Source organism: Patella vulgata, chromosome 2 (genome assembly GCF_932274485.2).
Source record: "Patella vulgata chromosome 2, xgPatVulg1.2, whole genome shotgun sequence".
Classification (NCBI taxonomy): Eukaryota; Metazoa; Mollusca; class Gastropoda; family Patellidae; genus Patella; species Patella vulgata.
This window is the reverse complement of record NC_065880.2, coordinates 18,109,642-18,133,517: the sequence shown is the minus strand read 5'-3', so window position 1 is coordinate 18,133,517 and position 23,876 is coordinate 18,109,642. Positions and strand designations below refer to the sequence as shown.

Sequence of the window (23,876 nt, the reverse complement as noted above, 5' to 3'; positions counted from 1 at the left end):
TGGGGTATAACACGTTCTAATTCATTAATATATTCAACGTACAATGAACTACTTTCAAGGACAATAATTACGCTATTCGAGTAAAACATGTTTAGGTCACGAGGAGGATGTAAACAATATTCACACTTCCGGTGTCTATCTATGTATAAACTAATATAATATGTTGTTTTGACACATACAGTGTAAATTTAGAAGATGGCATTTCGGAATGTGTATTCTAGGCTCATTATGGCATTTGACGGTCAACTCTGTGTAGAACCAGAAATATTTCCTATATAAACAGTAGGTAGATACTTGTCTGCGATATCACCTGGGTGGAAGCGGACGTAAAATACAACTAACAAACAAACACTTGTGGATATCTTAACATGAAAATGAACAATAACTGAAACAGAAATAATATATCTGTCAACCAGTACTTGTGTGAAGGATAATTCCATTTTCTTTTTCAATTAAATTTATAAGTTATGGTGTTACATTTCTGAATCTAAATCTGTGATAGCTTATTTTGAATTGTTCTCTTGGAGAATGGCTTTGCTACGACGAATTTTATATCTGGCTGTCTTTGAAGTTATTGTGTTCGATGTGGCATTATTTCAAGAACTGTTGTGTAACAAATGTAAGTGTGAGGTAAAAGGAGTTGAATACATAGTTGACTGTTCCGAACTTTCATTAAAGCAAATACCATCCAATATACCAGAAAATGCAACTTGTTTAATCCTTAAAGATAACTTGATTGAAAATATACCAGCTTACATATTTAACGGAACAAATCTGTCGTATCTGGATATTTCCAACAATCATATTAAAAGTCTTCACCGATTTTCTTTCCATGGACTGGGCACGCTGATGTCACTGGATCTTCACAATAATAATATAAACATGGAACCAAGTAATTACCCCGTTGGAGTTTTTCAAACTTTTGTAAAACTCCAAAATCTTGACATCTCCACAAACAAGGTCAATGTAGGATCTACTTTGATTTATCCAAGTGAAAGCTTTTCGGACTTGAAATCTCTTCAAACTTTGAAGATTGATGGTTTACCTTCGATTGAGATGGGTAGTGGCTTTTCGAATCTTGCTAAACTTAAAATTTTGAATTTTACTGGCCATTGTAAAACAGCAGTTATTCGAAATGATTCTTTTATCAACGTACCTGGTTTGGAACGCCTGGTGTTGAGTGGTTGTCAAATAAGACATATTGCTAGTTTTGCTTTCAGCATGCTTTATAAACTCCAATTTCTCGACCTTTCTTTCAACCGCAACCTAGGATTCGAGGCCGCAACGATGCCACTGGTTAACTTAAATAGTGCAGCCTTTCGGATACTTAATATAAGTGCTATTGTAGATACCTTTGCTATTGGTGTTGAAGTAACTGGCCTGCAAATGTCGAGAATAACCCATCTGAATATTACAGAACTTTATCTAGATCATAACAGGATTGAACTTTTTGATATGGTAGCTCCTTCAATGGTACCACCTACCCTGAAAGTACTAAGTATGGTGGATAATCGACCGACTTTTGGATTTTATTTGCTATCATTTAATGGAATGCATGGAATCGTTTGTCTTTACGCCAGTCATCAATACACTTCACATATACCAAGAATTGGCTCGCAAATAACAAATCATGGACACCAAATTAATAGCTTGCATGAAAACTGCCCTTACCTAACAGGTGATGATAATATTAAGAATGTCCAAACGGGAAACCCAAACCAGAACGAGGGTAACCGTTTTGAAAATTACAACCACATTTCCTTATTGCACTGGCTTTCTAAAAATGAAGAAGACAGGGACAATTTTGTCATCAAACTTCCTGAAAATATCCAATATATTAACATAAGCCACAGTAAACTTGGTTATCCTATTCCACGAATCAAGTTTGCCGAGAACAAAGTAAAAACGATAGATCTTTCGACAAATATTCTAAATAAATGGCACGGTCCAGTATTGGGTTCCGAAAATCTTGAATGGTTAAGTCTAACTAACAACTACTGCGACGAGATATATTTTGATTTTTTTCGTGGAATGATAAACCTTCATACTCTTCACATCGGCTCCAATTTTCTAGCTTTTGACTTCGAAATGGATGTAAATGGAAGTATCTTTCAACCACTTGGGAAACTGAATACACTGGATATATCTGATAATAAAATCACAGTTCTTCCACCGAAATTTCTAAATGCTCAGGTAAAACTAAAACATTTAGATTTATCGAACAATAAGATGAAGGAATGGGCGTTGGATGTTGATCATATGCATGATTTGGAATTGATCGATCTTAGCCACAACAGTTTTTCTACCCTACCTTCGTCTTTAAGACGATTTGGTGATATGCAACATAAAAGGGGGAAAGATCTGACGATCAACATGTTAGGGCAGACTCTACAATGTACATGTGAAAACGTTCGCTTCTTAAAATGGATAATGACTAACACAACGCAATTTGTCCGAAGAAATGAATATAAGTGTGAAGACATACAGGGGAAAATGATCTCTTTGGACAACCTGGAGCAAGTAGTGTTGAACTTAGAAAAACAATGCGCTTCGTGGACAGTGATGGTTGTCGTTTTAACCAGCAGCCTTTTAGTAGTTCTAACTGTACTAGTGATTGGTTTACTCTATAGATTCCGCTGGAAGCTTCGATATTTATATTATTTGACAAGAAGCAAATATCGGAGATATGTGGCTGTTAGTGGAGCAGCTGAAAATTCTTTCGAATTTAATGCTTTCGTTTCCTACGCGGACGAAGATCGGCGGATTGTCGTTACAGACATGATTGAAAAGCTTGAAAAACAACAAGGGATGCAACTCTGTATTCACCACCGTGATTTCTTGGTAGGGGAGGCTATTGCTGCTAATATATCCAACGCAGTGAGAAACAGTAAGAAAACTCTGATTCTGTTGACGAAGAATTTTCTGAAGAGTTATTGGTGCATCTATGAATTGAATATGGCTTTAATGGAAAGTATTAGCACTGGTAGAAATGTTGTAATTGTTATAATTTACGAATATATTCCCGTTAAAGATTTACCGTACGAGCTCGTTCAGCTCATGAGAAAGGATTCTTATGTAGAATATACTGATGATCCCGAGGGTAATATTGTTTTTTGGGACAGTCTAACAAAAGCTATTAATGCTGATTAAGATTTCACAAAGTCTGTTCTTTTGCAAAAGTACACACATTTTGATATGGCAATTTGGAGAGTTTATGGATGCTTGTATAATTTGCATTGTGTTGGTGTTCATGGTGGTGTTCAACACATAATATGGAAGTATTATACTGTCATCCCTGTCCGTCCGGACGTCAGCAATTTGTTTGTGGACAGTCTACAGGTCAAAATTTTTGACGAAATTTGAAATATAGGTCTATCGCCCAAAGCTATCGACTCCTTTCGATATTGACAGGTATCGGACTTCATGGATTATGAATTTTTAGTTTGTGGACACTCTAGAGGTCACAATTTGCATCTGATTTTGATGAAACTTGAAATGCATGTTTATAACCGAAAGATCTTGGTTCATTTCGATGTTCGCGCATATTGGATCGTAGCTTCCTGAATTGTACGAAAAATAGCACTTTTAGCTTGTGGTCCCTCTAGAGGTCATAATTATTATCTGATTTAAAAAAAATGTTCGAATATATCATTGTGATGTCGGTTAAGTTCGAATTTCTTGAAAATCGGACCAACACTGCCGGACAAAATGGCCTCCTCTCGTACGCAAATAGTGTAAAAAATATGGTATATCAAGGTTTGATCCGATTTCGATGAAACTTGGTCCCTTTTGATATTCGCACATATAGGTTCGTAACTTCCTGAATTATAGCCCTTGATTGTACGAAAAATCACGTTTTGACCTTGTGGACCCGCTAGAATTCACAATTTGTATTCAATATTAAGAAACCGTTTAAATAAATTACCGTTACACCTCAATGAAGGTTGAGTTTGAATATCGTAAAAATCTGTCCGAAACTACTGGACAAAATGGCCGCTCCTTGTACCTAAATAGTGTTACAGTATGTAATACCAATTTGTGGACACCCAAAGAGTCACAATTTTTATCCGATTTTGATGAAACTTGAAATGTATGTTTATAATTCAAGGATCTTAATTCCTTTCGATATTTGCGTATATCGGACCATAACTTCATGGATTATGGCCTATGATTGTATGAAAAGTCACGTTTTTAGCGTGTGGACCCTCTAGAGGTCACAATTTTTATCCGATTTTACAAAACGTTTAAATGTATCACTTAAACCCTACTGACGGTTGAGTGCGAATTTCGTGGAAATTGGACGGAAACTAGCGCCTGACAAAATGGTCGCTCCTTGTACGCAATAAGTGTAAAAAGTATATAATAGAAAGGTTGTGAACCCTCTAGAAGTCATAATTTTCATCAAATTTTGATGAAACTTAAAATATGTGTTTATGTCCCAAAAATTTCGGTTCGTTTCGCTATTTGCGCATATCAGACCGTAACTTCCTGGACTATGACCCCTGATTGTACGAAAAATCGCGTTTTTAGCTTGTGGATCCTATGGAGATCACCATTTTTATCCGATTTTAAAAACCGTTTAAGTAATATTACACCTTAAGAATGGCCGAGTTTGAATTTCGTAAAAATCGGATCGACACTGTCCGATGAAATCGCCGCTCCTTGTACTCAAATATTTGTAATACTAATTGATAATTTATGCGAAATTGTGCACGAGAGGACATGAATTATAATTTGATAAATACTTATGTTATATTTCTATTCTCCGTTGTCAGTATATTAGTTATGGTATGAGTTTATTTAAAACGCAAATTAAATTGTTTATGAAATATTGTGAGAATAACAGGAAAGTGGGGTCCGTGCTGATATGATACATGAATTGAACTATTGGTTAACAAACACATTTGGCATGGTCAGAAATGGAATGTGTCTGTTGACCAAGGCATGAAACACGTGGTCGGAAATTTACCATTTCATATTTGACATGAGTGACCAATCACATGATTAATTACATCATAATTAGCCAATAGAATAATTAATGGCTGTGAATCTGAGAGTATATAATTTATAGAATGTGCGTTCTAGGGTAGACAGCCATGTAGTTCTCGTAGGGAGAAGAAATAGGAATTTCCATCAGCAGACTCGCCGAGTTTGCATGAGAGCGGGTTAGAGAGAATGACTTTATTATGCTTGTAACTTTGTACCCTATATGTAGCAGTACTTATATAAAATGTAGAAACTAAATGTGGTATTGTTGTCACTGTGTGTAACCATAAACTGAATGAGTGGCAGAATAAATACACAATATTTAAAGTGGAGTCCTAAGAAGAAAAAAGGAAACAAACGCGGCCAGAGACAATACTAGACGATCATGGGCTGTTCCAGAATATGTAGTAAGAAACGATGCATGGGTTAAAGGCTACGCTAGATGTGGCGACCGGTTTTTCCGGTGTCCACTCTCCACGTCTGACAGACGACCCATGGTGCTACATAATGTAAAAATATATACAGTAGAACGAGCAGTCACTCTTATTCAACGACACCTCCTTGTAAGCGGTCAGGAAAAATTTCCCCCGTAGAAATTCTATCGCTTCATCTCTATAATCAATGGTCACTCCTCTAACGCGGCCAGCGGTCATTGTTTTAGTTATAATTTTAACAAAACATCGCTCATTCAACGGCCATTGTTGAATGATACTATCTTGTCGTACTCCCGTGGTTAATAGTTAATTATCTGCCCCCACCGATGAGGTAAAAAGAACTTTGAAAATAACAATAAACCCGGGATTATCTGTTAATTAATCTTTTTGTTTTATTAAATCTGCTGATCATTGTTTTCAGACGTAACGACAAACATTATTTGATACTGATTGAATAAACTTTAAGTGCCGACAAAGCCGAGTTTTGTCACGATCATCTAGGGGATTCTCGATTGTCAGACCGGAACGTTCCGAATTGACGAATCGCAATCGAGTGCCACGGAATTCAGTCCTATTGTAATTTCGTCAGTCCCACCGACGCAGGTGGCGTGGGTAGAATCGTGACGTAATTAAACACAACGAATATGTTTCAGCTGTCATGGTTGGTTGAGATATTTGCTCATGCAGTCGGCGCATGCGTTCTAGCCCGAATTCTCATTTCCAATTGATCGTCACTTTTTGGGGGTTTGACAGAATTCAATTCCGGAGAACGTTTAATCGAGCACCCCCTAGTATCTATTTTCCATTGCCACTTTGTTGCTAAACCGAAGTTTTAGCGCCTCCTATATTACATATAGAGTCACACCCCCTGAAAATCGGTGAAAAGTTTAGCGATGTTTATTTGGACATGTGCTTTTTTGATAAAGTAAAATTAATTCAAGGATCTTCTTTACAAACATTGGGTGCCCAACACAGTCAAAAATTTCTCCATTAAAAGTTGTACGCGTCACAGCAAATGTGCACACTTCAGTGGCTAGTTCCACACTGATTTCTGGCTAGTCATGCAGTGCGGGAATACTGGGCGGTATTGTCGTAGGTAGGTAGGTTTCTGGGGTTTTACGTCCACTTCCACCTAAGGTGATATCGTAGACAAGGCGGTATTGCCAGTCAATGATGCTCTAAATAGCCATCGCACGTGGAATTTTCAATACATCTATCGACTATTAAAGCCATAAAAATCTATTGTTAATGATTCTGAATAACAATAATATTTCTGATTCGTTTTACAGCAGCTTTGGAAAATTATGTTCGTTTTGTTTTTCAATTTGCCATATTATGAACTATACCGTTAGGAGCGGCATTTTTTTGTTTAGTAAAATTAATATCTCCGAAGCTCCTTCGTTAGGCAAGAATAGTATACTAGTAGTATCTTCCTTTTGTTTTTACAAGGTTCTCAAAATAATCGTTGAGATGCCTAACGTTCGTGTTTCTTAAGATTTATCGATCTAGCTTTCTGTAACGTTTCGTAGAAAATAGTCTTGATTATCCCGGCCTGTCAAACAGCCGGAGAACGGTCGGTAGACTGGTTAAGAGGGACTTTTTCATATCAAGGGCAGATAATCTGTTTTGCACTAAAAAAAAAATGCCCGGATTTAATGGCGGCAGCTTGACAACTTATTCAGTCTAATTTGTTAATTATTTGAAATGCTTATAACTTGTTAAATACAACACGACAGTTTATTTAGGGACTACAAATGTGAACTGGTAAGTTAAGACTTATTGGGAGATATTTATTTTTGGAGGGGCACCCTAGATATACAATATTTAATAACTGCAAACAACGTGTGTTTAGATGTTCAGAAATAGTTAATAATTGTGATTATCCATAATCCATATATATTATTAGTTGTAAATATACACGTGTATATATTTTAATACTATTAAATAAACAATGTATAATTAATGCATACATAGTTATATAATAGTATGTTGGTATTTGGTAGCTTTTAATTGGTAATAGGTTGTATTGTGTAGTATTTGCTAAACAATCCTGTTCATTCAGATATACTATAATAAATAGCTAATAAGTGTAAATGTAAAACATGAATTTAATAACGGTAGATATGATATTAAAGAAACAAGGCAGACAAAGAACAACTATACCTTTCAATAGACATGCCATTTATGTTTTTTTCATCTAAATTTTACAAGTTAAAACTTTTAAGTAGATTTGTCTGGACCTATAGAAAAACTAACCAAAAAAACTATGAAATATTGGCCGCAGAGGCTCTCACCCTCCGTTCTCAACTCTCCAGTTGACATCCCCTGCGAAACGGCGGGCGCCTCCCCGACTTCGATAAAATCACCCTAGCCCAAATTCCCATTTTCACTCGATTTTCACTTTTTGGGGGTTTGACAGAATTCAAACTGGTAATAATTTTGGTACTAAATCCTGGTGGAAATTGTTCAACTCATTTGTGAAAAATAAGGGTTCACACAGAGATTCTGTTCTTCCGTTAAGCGACAAAAACACCATACATTTCACCCCACAAGATAAGGCAAATTGCCTTAATGATTATTTTGATCGTTAGTCCATACTAGATGATACAAATCATACACTTCCTTCACTGAAATAAGCACAACCATCGATTGCTAACATTGTTTTATCTCCCAAAGAAGTTAAAGACCTGCTTGATTGTATTGATACTTCCATCCATACAAGGCTTCAGGACCGGATAAAATTAGTGCCAAACTTTTAAAAATAATTTCAGCACCGATTTCAATCTATCTCTCAAAAGCCTTAAATTCCCCTCAATATGGAAAGTTGCAAATGATTGAGCGCTTCACAAAAGAAGAAATACATCTGAATTTTGTAATTACCGACATATTTCGTTGCTACATGTATGTATTTTCTCAAAAATTTGTGTTTATAAGCACGTGCTTAACTTCTTTCCGGAAAACTCAACAGTAACAAAGTTTCAAAGCAGCTTTATGTGTAGAGATTCAACTATCTGTCAACTCATTGACATGAATTACTTCTGTCTGTCAGCAACTGATAAAAGCAGCCACACAAAAACGGTATTCTGTGACATCAGTAAGGGTTTTGACAGAGTCTGGCACGTTGGACTATGTCAGAAGCTCGACCTACTCCACTGGTCGAGAAGCTATCTATACAACAGACAACAAAAGGTGGTGCTGAGCAGTGTCTCCTCTGACCCAAGGGATGCGACTGCTTGTGTTGCACAGGGCTCCGTTCTCGCACCTTTACTTTTTTAAATATACATAAACGATATTATCGAAAACATAAGAGTCAAATATATACTTCACTGTATATATCAATCGAAGACCTGACCGAATGCGCTCGTGTTTTAAATTCAGGTATTGAGAGAATAAATGAATGGTGATACCCTCATGATTTTAGTTAAGACACAGAACTATTTACCTCACTTTTTTATGGGGTCGGTACAAATGAAAGGAGTAAACGAACATAAACATCTTGGTCTTTTCTTCCAGTCTAACGGCAAATGGGATTCGCGTGTAAATTCAATCAGTCAAAAAGTGTATAAAATCGTTAACTATTTTCGTTCATTGAAATACCGATTAAACAGAAAATCATTAAGAGCTATATCAATTTCATACTGCCACATTTTGATTGTAGGGATATTATATGGGACGGTTGCACAGATCACACCTGCACCTTGATGCACACCGCAGTATTGGCGGGGCTGTAAAAGGAACCAGCCATTCCGTTCTCTGTAGTGAAACGGGTTTCATTACCCTACGTGAAAAACACAGACGACATAAATTAATTTTGATGTACAAAATTTTAAATAATATAACGTCAAACTACCTCTCTCAGCTCTTATTCCATCTAGAACTGTTTCCTATAATCTTCGTAATAACAATATTCCTGAATTCTATTGCCGAACGTCTCTCTTCTATAATTTGTTATTTCCGTCTGCAGTCAGACTCTGGAATTCTTTACCCGATGCTGTCAAGCATTTAGTTCTTTCAAAAAATATCTCTCTAAATCCGATATCTCTCCAAACGATTTTTAACATGGCTCTAGAAAACATCGAATAATTTATTCAAAACTCCGCCATAATATGAGCGATTTAAACGGTCACAAATTTCTCCGACATATTCATCAAAATCCTTCTGGTTAGTTTGCATCTTGTATTTGGATGAACGACGGATAACAGAAATGAAATGGAGTTTAACGTCCTACACCTATACTGGGCTAATGAAGACGGGCATACACGATACAGTGTGCTTTGAGGGAAGATGTGTCCGGGCAGCGGCACTATGGCCTACTCTTATATCGTATTCCAACTGCCAAGGGTTCTTTTACGTGCACGACTAGACAGCTGTCCTTGTCAGGCCCTCCGTCCTGTACCACTGACAAGGCGAAAAATCCCGATGAACTTTCTAGGCAAATGCAGGGATCGAACACGCGGCCTCCAGGCTAGCGAACCATCGTCTTACTCACTCCCTATACAACAGAGAAACATAAAAAAATACTTCTTTCTGGATCTTCTGAACTTACCAATGCTACCAACTACTCCATATTTTCAATAGTTCATAATTTCATAGAAATTACAAAACGATTCTAATTGGTTTAGTATTGTTTTTTCTTTTATTTTTTTTTATTAATTTTTTTAAAATTTTACCCCCCCCCCCCCTTAAATTTAAGTATTATTATTATTGTTATTATCATTAGCCCAATTTGAATGCAACTGCAATTGATAGATTGAATGTAGTTATATTTATGTGTTATATTGTAAATAGTCTATTTCTAAATAGTCTTTTGTCTTATTTCTTTACATGTTAAAATTTTGGGGAGGCGGATTAAATAGACTTTGACAGTTTCCCAGTCCTAAAATTAAATAAAATAATGTTTATAAAAAATAATAATAAAAAAATGCCAATGTAATCGCTCTCATTAAGAAACCCTCACTTGATCTCCAAACCAAGACGTAAAGCTATAGACCAGTATTCAACCTAAGTTTTGTTTCGCAAGCCCAGAGAAATACATTGCAAAACCGTTGATTAGTTATACATCTGGATTTAGCACCTATCAAAGCGCTTACCGTCATTATCACAGTACAGACATTGCATTGGTAAAAGTACAAAATGACATTCTCTTGTCCATTGATAACCAAAACTGTGTGTTACTCTTGCTTTTAGATCTTTCAGCAGCATTTGATACAGTTGACCAAAAGGTGTTGTTCTCACGACTTGCTTGTGAATTTGGTGTAACGGGTTTACCCCTCTATCTCCTTAAGTCTTATTTAACAAACTATTCCCAATTTGTCATTATAGACAAACTTCGGTGTGCCCCAAGACTCAGTTTTCGGCCCAATTTTGTTTGTCATTTATTGAGAAACATGGTCTACGGTTCCAACTTTACGCGGATAACACTCAGTTGTAACTGTCCTTTAAACCCTCCCTGATTGGAGACTTCAATACATTAAAATATTAAATTGAAAAGTGTATTAATGACATTCGTACATGGATGGAAATAGGCGTCCTCAAATTGAACGACGAAAAGACGGAAAATTTTCTTTTTGGGTCAAAAAGTTCATTGTCCAAACTTGATAAAAGTGTTTCAAGGTTATTCGGTAAGAATGAAATAATACCCACATCTTCAGCCTGTAACATTGGTGTTATTTTTGACAGCGCACCATCAATGGAGAAACAAATTAACAATCTCTGCGGAGCCTTTTATTTTCAACTGAGAAATATTGGTAAAAGCCGTAAAAAATTGCCAATTGAGTCCATCTAAACTGTTGTTCAGACGCTTGTCACATCTCGATTTGATACCTGTAAGTCATTACTCATTGGTTTACCATCTCGTCTGACTGATAAATTACAAAAGGTTCAGAACTCGGATGCTCGACTCACTGGTTACCCGTTGTTTTTAGAATTCAATATAGAATCATTCTTTTAACTTTAAAATCATATGGCTACGTTATATTTATCATCTCTTTTAATTATTTAAACCCGTACATTGGGGTCATCGAATGATCACTATTCAATTATCTTCAAAACAGTCAGAATGGAAACTTGCTCTGAACTATCGTTTACAGTATAGGCCCCCAAAATTGTGGAATAAGCTCCCGTTTGCCCTCAGAAGTTTTACCTCCTTATCGAGTTTTAAATCACAATTGAGAACATTTTGATCAGCTTTTTGAACACATTTTTGTGAAAGCTTTCTAATAATAATACTAATAAATAATAAAAATACCGGTGCCACGACCAGTGTTTTGGAGCGTCTTCTCGTTCATTAGCGAACATAATCAAAATGAAACTTGGCAGGTACCCTTTGTAATAAATACCATGATGCTTGTTTTTCTTTACTCGTAGGTCGTTTAGTTCTTGATTATTTGATTGTTGCTAACTATGTTTATGTTCAGATTTTCCGGACATAATCACACCCCCCCCCACTTAAAACCTACATTATTACGTTGTCAAATTTTATAACAATTTTTAAATTTTGTTTACTATGCATATCTATAACATATTATATTTATTTGTAGTCACTCGTTGCTACTTCGGGATTTATTGACAAAAGACGCTTGATTCTTATAGGAAATTGGTAAGACCCTGCAAAACACACCGAACGATCACTACCAAACAATGCAGGTTGACTTTCGCTCCCATAAGCTAGAACCATAAAAGTCCATTACTGTTTAGGTCATTGAGACATTAAGAGATTTATTGATGCAGTCCATAAGCGGGTCTCTCGAAATTGACAGGTCTACAATATTTATTTAAGATTACCAAGAGAGGATTGTGTAAAGAGAAGAGGGGAATTCCCACTAAACGTCGTTTTCTGTTTATCCATTTCCTCCACCATTGTTCAACAACCTTTTCATCTCTATATGTGATAGACGTCATCCAAAATCTATACTTCCTCGCTACTATGAAATGAGCTCTTGTATGGCCCTTGATATGCATAGCCCCGTTAAAGACGCATGATGCATGTGCAAAATCAAATAATATATAAATTATTATAGACACTTATTCTCATGACAGCCCAGAATCAACTATTTAGATTATCGGAGGACCGCTATTTAATGATTTAACGTTAAAATGAATAATCGAGATTTTTATATCAGTATAGAATTGGTACTGACAATCGAGACCATTTACCTATATCTTGTAAAAACACCCATAATGTCGCTCATAATAAAGTAACTGGATTGAAAGTTTGAATATATTCATTTTTCATTGTCTATTTTTGAACTATTTTAGCAAAAGAGGTCAGCTCTTCATCTAAATCTTACATAATGAATCTTTATATTATACAAACTTGTTTATTATTTATATTAGCTCATACTTATATGATTTTTCCGTTCTACAAATCTTATAAGACAGGGATAAAATAGAACCATTTACAATGTTTATAATAAAGTTAACATCGCTCTGTTTTTCTGCTAGTTTCAAGACTATTTCCCCCCATAGTGTCAAATTAATACACGAAAGACGCATTCATAGTCTTTTGTTATGCCCATTGTAAGCCAGACTGCACGTTAAAAATATATTAATCACACGAAATTATGTCAGTTCTCCTTTGGAAAATAAATGAATAATATATAAGTTAAGCATAATATATCCATATCATTACAAAAATCATCCATCATGAGAATAGATCCCCCAACCCCCAATATACACAATAGTCATAGCAATATGTAACAGGGTAATAGGAGAGAGAGAGAGAGACAGAGGTGGAGAGAGAGATGGGTTTAACGTCCACTCGACACAGACTAGGTCATTTCGGGACTAACATTTGGTTTAATTTTATTTCAATTATTGGCTTGCGCGTAGGGGTCTTTAGCAGTGGGAGGAAACCGGATGACCCGGAGAAAACCCACGAGGTTGGACAGGCAACCCTACTCCTTGTCACGTACAACCGGGGATTCGAAACCAAGCCAGCTAACTCAATGACAGGCCTTATGATACAACGCGCACGTGCTAACCATTCCGCCCCCCCCCCCCCCGCTTCAGGGTAATAGGAGAGCCACTTCACACATCAACAACGCATATCGATGTTTGGGAGAAACGTATTAAGTTCACGAAGAGGATGTATTCCTGTTTCTTATCTGATTATGGACTGATAAAATATGTACGTATTTTGTTGTTTTGACACATACAGTGCATAATTATATTTAGAAGGTGGCATTTCGGTATGTGTATTCTATACTTGTGGATATTATATTAGGAAAGTGAAATAACTGAAACAAAAATAATATCTGTCAACCAGTAGGTCTACTTGTGTGAAGGAAAATTCCATTTCTTTTTCAATTAAGTTCATAAGTTATCATGTTACTTTTTTGTATCTGAATCTGTTCTACGTGATAGATAATTTTGATTTTTTTCTCTCTCTTGAAGAATGGGTTTGCTACGACGAATTTTATATCTTGCTGTCAGTGAAATTATGGTGTTCGATGTGGCATTATTTCAAGAACCGTTGTGTAACAAATGTAAGTGTGAGATAAAAGAAGTCGAATACATAGTTGACTGTTCGGAACTTTCCTTAAAGCAAACACCCCCCAATATACCAGAAAATGCAACTTGCTTAATCCTTAAAGATAACGTGATCGAAAATATATCAGCTTACATATTTAACGGAACAAATCTGTTGTATTTAGATATTTCCAACAATCGTATTAAAAGTCTTCACCGATTTTCTTTCCATGGACTGGGCACGCTGATGTCACTGGATCTTCACAATAATAATATAAACATGGAACCAAGTAATTACCCCGTTGGAGTTTTTCAAACTCTTGTAAAACTCAAAAATCTTGACATCTCCACAAACAAGGTCAATGTAGGATCTACTTTGAGTTATCCAAGTGATAGCTTTTCCGACTTGAAATCTCTTCAAACTTTGAAGATTGATGGGTTACCTACCATTGAGATGGGTAGTGGCTTTTCGAATCTTACTAAACTTAAAATTTTGAATTTTACTGGCCATTGTAAAACAGCAGTTATTCGAAATGATTCTTTTATCAACGTACCTGGTTTGGAGCGACTGGTGTTGAGTGGTTGTCAAATAAGAAATATTGCTAGTTTTGCTTTCAGTATGCTTTATAAACTTCAATTTCTCGACCTTTCTTTCAACCGAAACCTAAGATTCGAGGCCGCAACGTTACCACTGGTTAACTTAAATAGTGCAGCCTTTCGGATACTTAATATAAGTGCTATTGTAGATACCTTTGCTATTGGTGTTGAGGTAACTGGCCTGCAAATATCGAGAATAACCCATCTGAATATTACAGAACTTTATCTAGATCATAACAGGATTGAACGTTTTGATATGGTAGCTCCTTCAATGATACCACCTACAATGAAAGTACTAAGTATGGTGGATAATCGACCGACTTTTGGGCGGTATTTGCTATCACTTAACGGAATGCATGGAATGGTTTATCTTTACGCCAGTCATCAATACACTTCACATATACCAACAATTGGCTCGCAAATAACAAATCATAGACACCAAACTAGTAGTTTGCTTGAAATCTTCCCTTACCTAACAGATGATGATAACATCAAGAATGTCCAAACGAAAAGCCCAAACCAGAACGAGGGTAAACGTCTTGAAAATTACAACCACATTTCTTTATTGCACTGGCTTTCTAAAAATGAAGAAGACAGGGACAATTTTGTCATCAAAATTCCTGAAAATCTCCAATATATTAACATAAGCCACAGTAAACTTGGTTATCCTATTCCACGAATCAAGTTTGCCGAGAACAAAGTAAAAACGTTAGATCTTTCGACAAATATTCTAAATAAATGGCACGGTCCAGTATTGGGTGTCGAAAATCTTGAATGGTTAAGTCTAACTAACAACTACTGCGATGAGATATATTTTGATTTTTTTCGTGGAATGATAAACTTTCATACTCTTCATATCGGCTCCAATTTTCTAGCTTTTGACTTTGAAGTGGATGTTAATGGAAGCATCTTTCAACCACTTGGGAAACTGAATACATTGGATATATCTGATAATAAAATCACAGTTCTTCCACCGAAATTTCTAAATGCTCGGGTAAAACTAAAACATTTAGATTTATCGAACAATAAGATGAAGGAATGGGCGTTGGATGTTGATCATATGCATGATTTGGAATTGATCGATCTTAGCAATAACAGTTTTTCTACCCTACCTTCGTCTTTAAGACGATTTGGTGATATGCAACATGAAAGGGGGAAAGATCTGACGATCAGCATGTTAGGGCAGACTCTACAATGTACATGTGAAAACGTTCGCTTCTTAAAATGGATGAAGACTAACACAACGCAATTTGTCCGAAGAAACGAATATAATTGTGAAGACATACACGGGAAGATGATCTCTTTGGACAACCTGGAGCAAGTAATGTTGAACTTAGAAAAACAATGCGCTTCGTGGACAGTGATGGTTGTCGTTTTAACCAGCAGCCTTTTAGTAGTTCTAACTGTACTAGTGGTTGGTTTACTCTATAGATTCCGCTGGAAGCTTCGATATTTATATTATTTGACAAGAAGCAAATATCGGAGATATGTGGCTGTTAGTGGAGCAGCTAAAAATTCTTTCGAATTTAATGCTTTCGTTTCCTACGCGGACGAAGATCGGCGGATTGTCGTTACAGACATGATTGAAAAGCTTGAAACACAACAAGGGATGCAACTCTGTATTCACCACCGTGATTTCTTGGTAGGGGAGGTAATTGCTGCTAATATAACCAACGCAGTGAGAAACAGTAAGAAAACTCTGATTCTGTTGAATAATTTTCTGAAGAGTTATTGGTGCATCTATGAATTGAATATGGCCTTAATGGAAAGTATTAGCACTGGTAGAAATGTTGTAATTGTTATAATTTACGAACATATTCCCGTTAAAGATTTACCGCACGAGCTCGTTCAGCTCATGAGAAAGGATTCTTATGTAGAATATACTGATGATCCCGAGGGTAATATTGTTTTTTGGGATAATCTAATAAGAGCTATTAATGCTGATTAATGCGATATATTTTCTTTATATAATTTTTGAGGACTTGTTAATTTCTCTAAAGATGATTACCCTAAACGTTTACCGATGGGCGGACAACATTCTTACATAAATAAATTTCAAAAATTACTAATTCATGGTATGTCGTTTTCCATTCCTTCGTTAAGTTTGAGAAATCAATAAGTCATCGAAGTATGATTTTTTTCACATTTCTTCGTTTTAAAACTTTTAGCTTACTGATATTGCATCTTATTCATTAAGGACTCATAGCTTATTCTGATTGCGACCATACTTTGAATTTATGATAACAGGTATTTTAATGTTGTTTCATGTGAGCCTGTTGTATTTTTGTACTGGAAATATTGTACACAATGTATTATTTTGCGCAGAGGTCATCAGTAATTACTAGTACCGTTGTATATTGTCAGAACTAAAACTTTCGAAATATGTGGCTTCCTTAGTATTATGAGTCATTCAGACATTATTTCATTATTTCCGTGTACATTCATTGCCAAAAATGCAGTGCTTTATTCGTTGAACCAATAAGATCTATTTTCAAAATATACTATTCAAAAAAAGTAGGGGATATTTGATTTTTAAGTGTTATTAAAGTCACCTAATGAAACTGACGAAGAAACAAATGACAAAATGAAATGAAGTTCACATTCATCGATTTATTCCAAATGATCGTTAGACTAAGTAAGGCACAGACTGACCATTATAAGGGTAAAATGATACCCGGGGTCAAACAGCAAAGTTACCACAGCATCACAACCAAGTCAGTAACGGGTAAATCCTCCTCTGTTTGCCAAACAAGCATTGATCCGACGTGGCATACTCCTAATGAGACGTCTAAGGTCATTTTGGTCCAGATTGTCCCATTCCTGTTGCAACGCAGCAGCAAGTTCTTGGACATTGGCAGGACGTTGTTGACGTTGACGTAACCTCTGTCCAAGCATGTCCCAGACATGCTCGATGGGGGAGAGGTCGGGACTCAGTGCTGGCCAAGGTAATGTGGTGATGTTCTGTTGTTGGAGGTAACCTGTAACGATCCTGGCCCTGTGACATCTTGCGTTGTCATCCTGGAAGATGAAACGGCGGCCATGACGTCGTTCGAACAGCACAACATGGACTGCCAAGATGTTGTCCCGGTAGTACTGGCCTGTAACACGCCCTGCAACAACATGTAAAGCCGTTCTTCCAGCAACAGTGATGCCTCCCCACACCATAACAGAACCACCCCCAAATCGATCATGTCTGATGACGTTAACGTCTTGGAAGCGCTCGTTTCGACGACGCCACACCCTCCTACGTCTGTCCAATAAATCAACAGTGAACCTTGACTCATCTGAAAACATCACATTGCTCCAGCGTCGATTATCCCAGTGTTGACGATCCCTAAACCAACGACGTCTTGCCTGAATGTGATGATCTCTCAAACAAGGGATCACGCGAGGACGTCGGGCGCGAAGGTGACCCCTATGCAGTCGATTCCGAATCGTCTGGCCACTCACTCTCACACCAGTGTCTGTTTGAAGACGAGCGCTGATCTGATTTGCTGTGATGACACGATTTCTCAAGGCCAAGGTACGGATAAATCGATCCTGGGCTTGAATTGTCGCCCTTGGTCGACCTGAGCGTGGTCTGTCCTGTACAGATTGTGTATCACGGTATCTGGACCATAGCCTGCTTATGACAGACTGAGAAACATTCATCGTCCGCGCCACAACCGCCTGTGTTGTGCCGATCTGTAGCATGCCAAGGGCACGTAACCTTTCATTTTGGGTAAGCCGACGCATATCAAAATTTGTTTTCTGGTCACTAAAACAATTAAACTGATGTTTCCACCCTGGAATTCAATGCCAACATGACTGTAACATTCAAAGTCAGAGTCGTGCAAATCTTGGGTTGGACCCCCATGATGATTCCAAGCATCACCTGCATTCCATGCGGTAGCTATTGGTGCGTTTGGGCGTCACATGTAACTGGAAATGTTTCTTCTGTTAGGTTCTATAGTGACTTTTTTCGTAGTCATTTGCATATTTTAGTATTATGCCCCCAAAATCAAATATCCCCTACTTTTTTTGAATAGTATATATTAACTACGGGTACTTTATCTGGAATGTCATCCACGCTAGTTATCAGCATCTTCATTCATGCATTGTTAACTTTATGGATGGAAGAAAATATCACCAAATTTGAATGTATCATTTATTGATTACAATTTAATCCAAATGTGTTTTTGAATGCAGCACATGTAATCCCAAATATCAAAGGGTTGAAAAATGTGTATGTATATTGAAATGGAAGCTTCTTGTAAACCGATTTTAATAAGAAAAGATGGCTTAATGAATTTGAAAATAAAATCTTTTACACTCTTATGCTTTTTGTAGTAGGAAATGAAATGAAATGGGGTTTAACGTCCTACTGTTTTGCTCCTAAACTGGGATAATGAAGACGGGCATACGCCATACAGTGTGCTATTAGGGAAATTAGGCCCGGGCAGCGGCGCTACGGCCTACTCTTATATCGAATTCCAACTGCCAAGGGATCTTTTACGTGCACGCCAATTTGTACACGGGACAGCTGTCCTTGTCAGTCCCTCCTTCCTGCATCACTTACACGGGGGGGGGGGGGGGTAACCACGCCGGAAAATCTGGATGAACTTTCTCGGCCAATGCATTGATCGAACACCCGACCTCCAGGCTAGCGAGCCAGAGTTTTACCCACTTAGCCACGTGATCCCCCTTTTTGTAGTAGGCTAGATATTTATATAGTATACATTATCTATTAACAATCTTATACATAGTGGATTAAGTAATAGTTATTAGCACGCTTTCCGAGGTGTATCGGTGAATATCAGGACAGTTTTGGTCGGGAGCCGCCTCGGCTCATATTCACCGATACACCGAGGAAAGGTGCTAATAAGTTACTTACATCAGATTTCTATCGAGTATTTCGAAGCAAATTGTGAAAAATAGTATTTATTATCGAGTCGTTTCAACCGAAAAGTGACAAATACTTTCTGCTCTTTCATTTATCCCTTTCTGAGCCTCACGTTACATTTCATGGTAGAATGATTTCGCAGTGGAGAGACGACCTGAGTAGTATTTACACGTGCGTCTTGCTATGATACTCTGAGGGTAAAACAATCACGTGTTTGTTTAGACCACATGGTCAAAACAATTTGTCTATGGCGATATTATTATGCGATATTATTAAATGTAGTGTAAAGGAAATGCGAAACGTTGGTCATTCCTGGTGAAAGTATGCATCGGCGGATGGTTCTTCCGTTGAAATTTATTTGTAATAAAGTTTATGACTTTCTAGGCGTTTTTTTCATCCTGCTTATTTTCAATGCCTGTGAAGTGTCCAGCAAGAGAACTGCGACTTCTATCATCACAATTAATTAAAATAATTATTCAATATTCTAATTTATATATTTTGCATATTAATATAAATCAAACCAAATTATGAAATAGATGCCAATTGATATGTATAATAATTGATTTTTGTAATATGTTGTTATGTTAATTTAATGTCATTGCATATGTTTTTGAACTGCCATGTAGTTCCCCCCGGTTTGTTTTGTTACTACGATTTTGACTAGTTGTTTCATGTACATTATCCTTGTGCATTGTATAGAGCCATCGTTATCAATTGCGATCTGGGTCGGACTAAAAGTCCGCTGCTTATTCCTTGACAGGTATCTAATATACCTTCTTGCACTGTTTTATAAACTTGGACCCCGTTTCTCGAAATCTTAACTAAAGATAAAATCCAAATTTAGTAGATACTTCAATTTCGATTGACTAAGCACTAAAATCAATCTAATATTATCCAATCAAATTACTAAAATCTGGATTTTATCTTAGTTAAAATTCCGTGAAACAGGCCCCAGGTAATATTCGTCACTTACTTTCCCTATCGTAGATAGCTTTTCTTTGACATAACATTCTTATAATTTAATACATTTAGAATTTTTGTAACTAAAAAACACATTTTTCAATATGATAGGAAAATTACATGCGAAACAAATAGGTTTTGCAGATTTATAGCTGAGCAACTTTTGATAACAGAATTTAGATATTAATTGATTTGCTCTTGTCGATTCACCATCTAGCACGTGACTGGTGTTGAGAGAGGGCATTGCCGTGACATTCAAGTTAGTTTGAATTAATCTCTACCATGATTGGGGAATACTTGACTTTATCTACAGTAGATATCGCATGTGTGATAAATTTCATAATCTACTGAGACATCACCTTAGGAGATATCGCTTTACATGAATTTGATTGGTCAGTTGAAAAGGAACTACTTATTTTATTTTCAAAGAACAGTTCATTTATTTTATTAAAAGTAACTTCTTATTTTTAAAAAAAATGAACTATTTTTATTTAATTGACCTTGATGGAAACACTGGGCCAATATAAAGGACTTTGCAATGGTTGAATTGCTGTCAAAAAATGATGTATCACTACGCCGTAATGTAATCAGGTTCAGTAAAAGTGAAATCTGAGCCTCGGTTTTTTTTTTACTTTATCGACGAGAAGGAGATTCTCTATAAACTCATAATTTCTAACAATTGTTCTATAATCTTTAAGAGGCATTTAGTAACTGGGTAGAGCAATACACAAAAAACACATACTTATGGAAAAACAGCTACTTATTTATTTGGGCGACGTTTCGAAGAGTATTCTCTCAACGTTATCAAGCTAATACAGTAATACAAGAATAATGAGATCAATATATACAGAAAACTGTAACAACAATTCATGAAACCATACAGGACAACAACAAGATCAAAGGGGTTTATTCTACAAAAACTAATTAAGTGTGAAGAGTAGCCATTGAGTATAGTTAAGCAATTAGGTAGCTATGATGATAGATACAATACTACCGACAGAATGGGATAGTACCTACAATACAATTATGATATACCATGGTTTGTTTAGATAATGGTAATTAACTTTATATGTCTGTGTGATTAAATGTACAATTAGACTAGAGTAACCCATATGTGTAATAATTCTAAGAAATAGAGTGGATATAACTGATAAATTGATAATAATATTAGAAAAATGAAAAATAATAAAACTCATAAAAATTCACTAAGGTTTCTTATCCACTATTGTTCTATAGTTGCAAGCTTAAATTAAATTGGTAATATATTTAGTAGATACAAACCCAGGCTTAGTATTTTCTAAAATATCAGCTATTTGTCTAATACCCAAAATACTTAACGTATCAATGTTTAGTGGTTTATTATTATACTTAATATATTTATTTTTAATACATTTAGAATTTTTGTAACTAAAAAACACATTTTTCAATATGATAGGAAAATTACATGCGAAACAAATAGGTTTTGCAGATTTATAGCTGAGCAACTTTTGATAACAGAATTTAGATATTAATTGATTTGCTCTTGTCGATTCACCATCTAGCACGTGACTGGTGTTGAGAGAGGGCATTGCCGTGACATTCAAGTTAGTTTGAATTAATCTCTACCATGATTGGGGAATACTTGACTTTATCTACAGTAGATATCGCATGTGTGATAAATTTCATAATCTACTGAGACATCACCTTAGGAGATATCGCTTTACATGAATTTGATTGGTCAGTTGAAAAGGAACTACTTATTTTATTTTCAAAGAACAGTTCATTTATTTTATTAAAAGTAACTTCTTATTTTTAAAAAAAATGAACTATTTTTATTTAATTGACCTTGATGGAAACACTGGGCCAATATAAAGGACTTTGCAATGGTTGAATTGCTGTCAAAAAATGATGTATCACTACGCCGTAATGTAATCAGGTTCAGTAAAAGTGAAATCTGAGCCTCGGTTTTTTTTTTACTTTATCGACGAGAAGGAGATTCTCTATAAACTCATAATTTCTAACAATTGTTCTATAATCTTTAAGAGGCATTTAGTAACTGGGTAGAGCAATACACAAAAAACACATACTTATGGAAAAACAGCTACTTATTTATTTGGGCGACGTTTCGAAGAGTATTCTCTCAACGTTATCAAGCTAATACAGTAATACAAGAATAATGAGATCAATATATACAGAAAACTGTAACAACAATTCATGAAACCATACAGGACAACAACAAGATCAAAGGGGTTTATTCTACAAAAACTAATTAAGTGTGAAGAGTAGCCATTGAGTATAGTTAAGCAATTAGGTAGCTATGATGATAGATACAATACTACCGACAGAATGGGATAGTACCTACAATACAATTATGATATACCATGGTTTGTTTAGATAATGGTAATTAACTTTATATGTCTGTGTGATTAAATGTACAATTAGACTAGAGTAACCCATATGTGTAATAATTCTAAGAAATAGAGTGGATATAACTGATAAATTGATAATAATATTAGAAAAATGAAAAATAATAAAACTCATAAAAATTCACTAAGGTTTCTTATCCACTATTGTTCTATAGTTGCAAGCTTAAATTAAATTGGTAATATATTTAGTAGATACAAACCCAGGCTTAGTATTTTCTAAAATATCAGCTATTTGTCTAATACCCAAAATACTTAACGTATCAATGTTTAGTGGTTTATTATTATACTTAATATATTTATTTTTAAACAATGGTTATAATATTATAGCTATATCTACTATTGAATTTGTAAAGGGCCTTGTGCCTTTATTTAAATCATCGCAATATTCTAATATGTTTTTATACAAATCTGGTAAATGCTTAAATAAGATTTTTGTATATAATACATTCGAAATATCTTTTTCAAGATTTAAATCACTGTACTTGTTAAAAATAAACATCACTGTATATTTCCATATATGAACATACAGTTCATCATAAGGTCTGTCTTTGAGTCATCTGGCGTGGTTTAGGTTGTACGTGACAAGGAGTAGGGTCGCCTGTCCAACCTCGTGGGTTTTCTCCTGGTCCTCCGGTTTCCCTCAACTGCTAAATGACCTGGTTTGTATCGATTTAAACCCCATCTATCTCTCTCTCTCTCTCACACACACTCTCTCTCTCTCTCTCTCGCTTAAGGTTAAGATTAGGAGAGCTCAGTCCTCAGTTCATATTTCTACAGTGCTGCTTATTCGGTACAAGATCTACACCTAGAATTAACATGCACCTAGTAACAATATTAACTCTTATATTAAAGCTTTATACAATATTGACTGATTTACCAACAGGCATTATTTTGGACTTTTCATCATTCATTTTTGCTCCTGATGCAATGCATTGATAACGGTAAACTTTCCATTAGTGGATATTTTCTGAAAGGGAAATAACCGATGTAGGATTATTTTGAAGTCTGACTACGGCTTTTCTGGACTCAGACTAGACAATTTTTTCCTTAATTTTTGTCTCCCCTCTTCCTGCATTTTTGGGTTGACTTTTTGGTCTAGAATTGGAGAAAAGGGATCTAATTTGCAATTTCATAGCAGTTTTG

At 35.8% G+C, this 23,876-nt stretch overlaps 1 protein-coding gene across 1 annotated transcript; it reads left to right on the top strand.

Moving 5' to 3' along the window:
- Nucleotides 1–528: 528 nt before the first annotated feature.
- LOC126811811 (toll-like receptor 4) lies at nt 529–5,244 on the top strand. Its single transcript, XM_050537734.2, has one exon. It carries the CDS (start codon nt 529–531, stop codon nt 3,148–3,150), a length of 2,622 nt encoding a protein of 873 aa, XP_050393691.2. The 3' UTR covers nt 3,151–5,244.
- Nucleotides 5,245–23,876: the final 18,632 nt, after the last annotated feature.

What these genes read in the sequence shown, in the direction of transcription:
- LOC126811811 (XM_050537734.2), top strand. Translation starts at nt 529, where the DNA reads ATGGCTTTGCTACGACGAATTTTATATCTGGCTGTCTTTGAAGTTATT.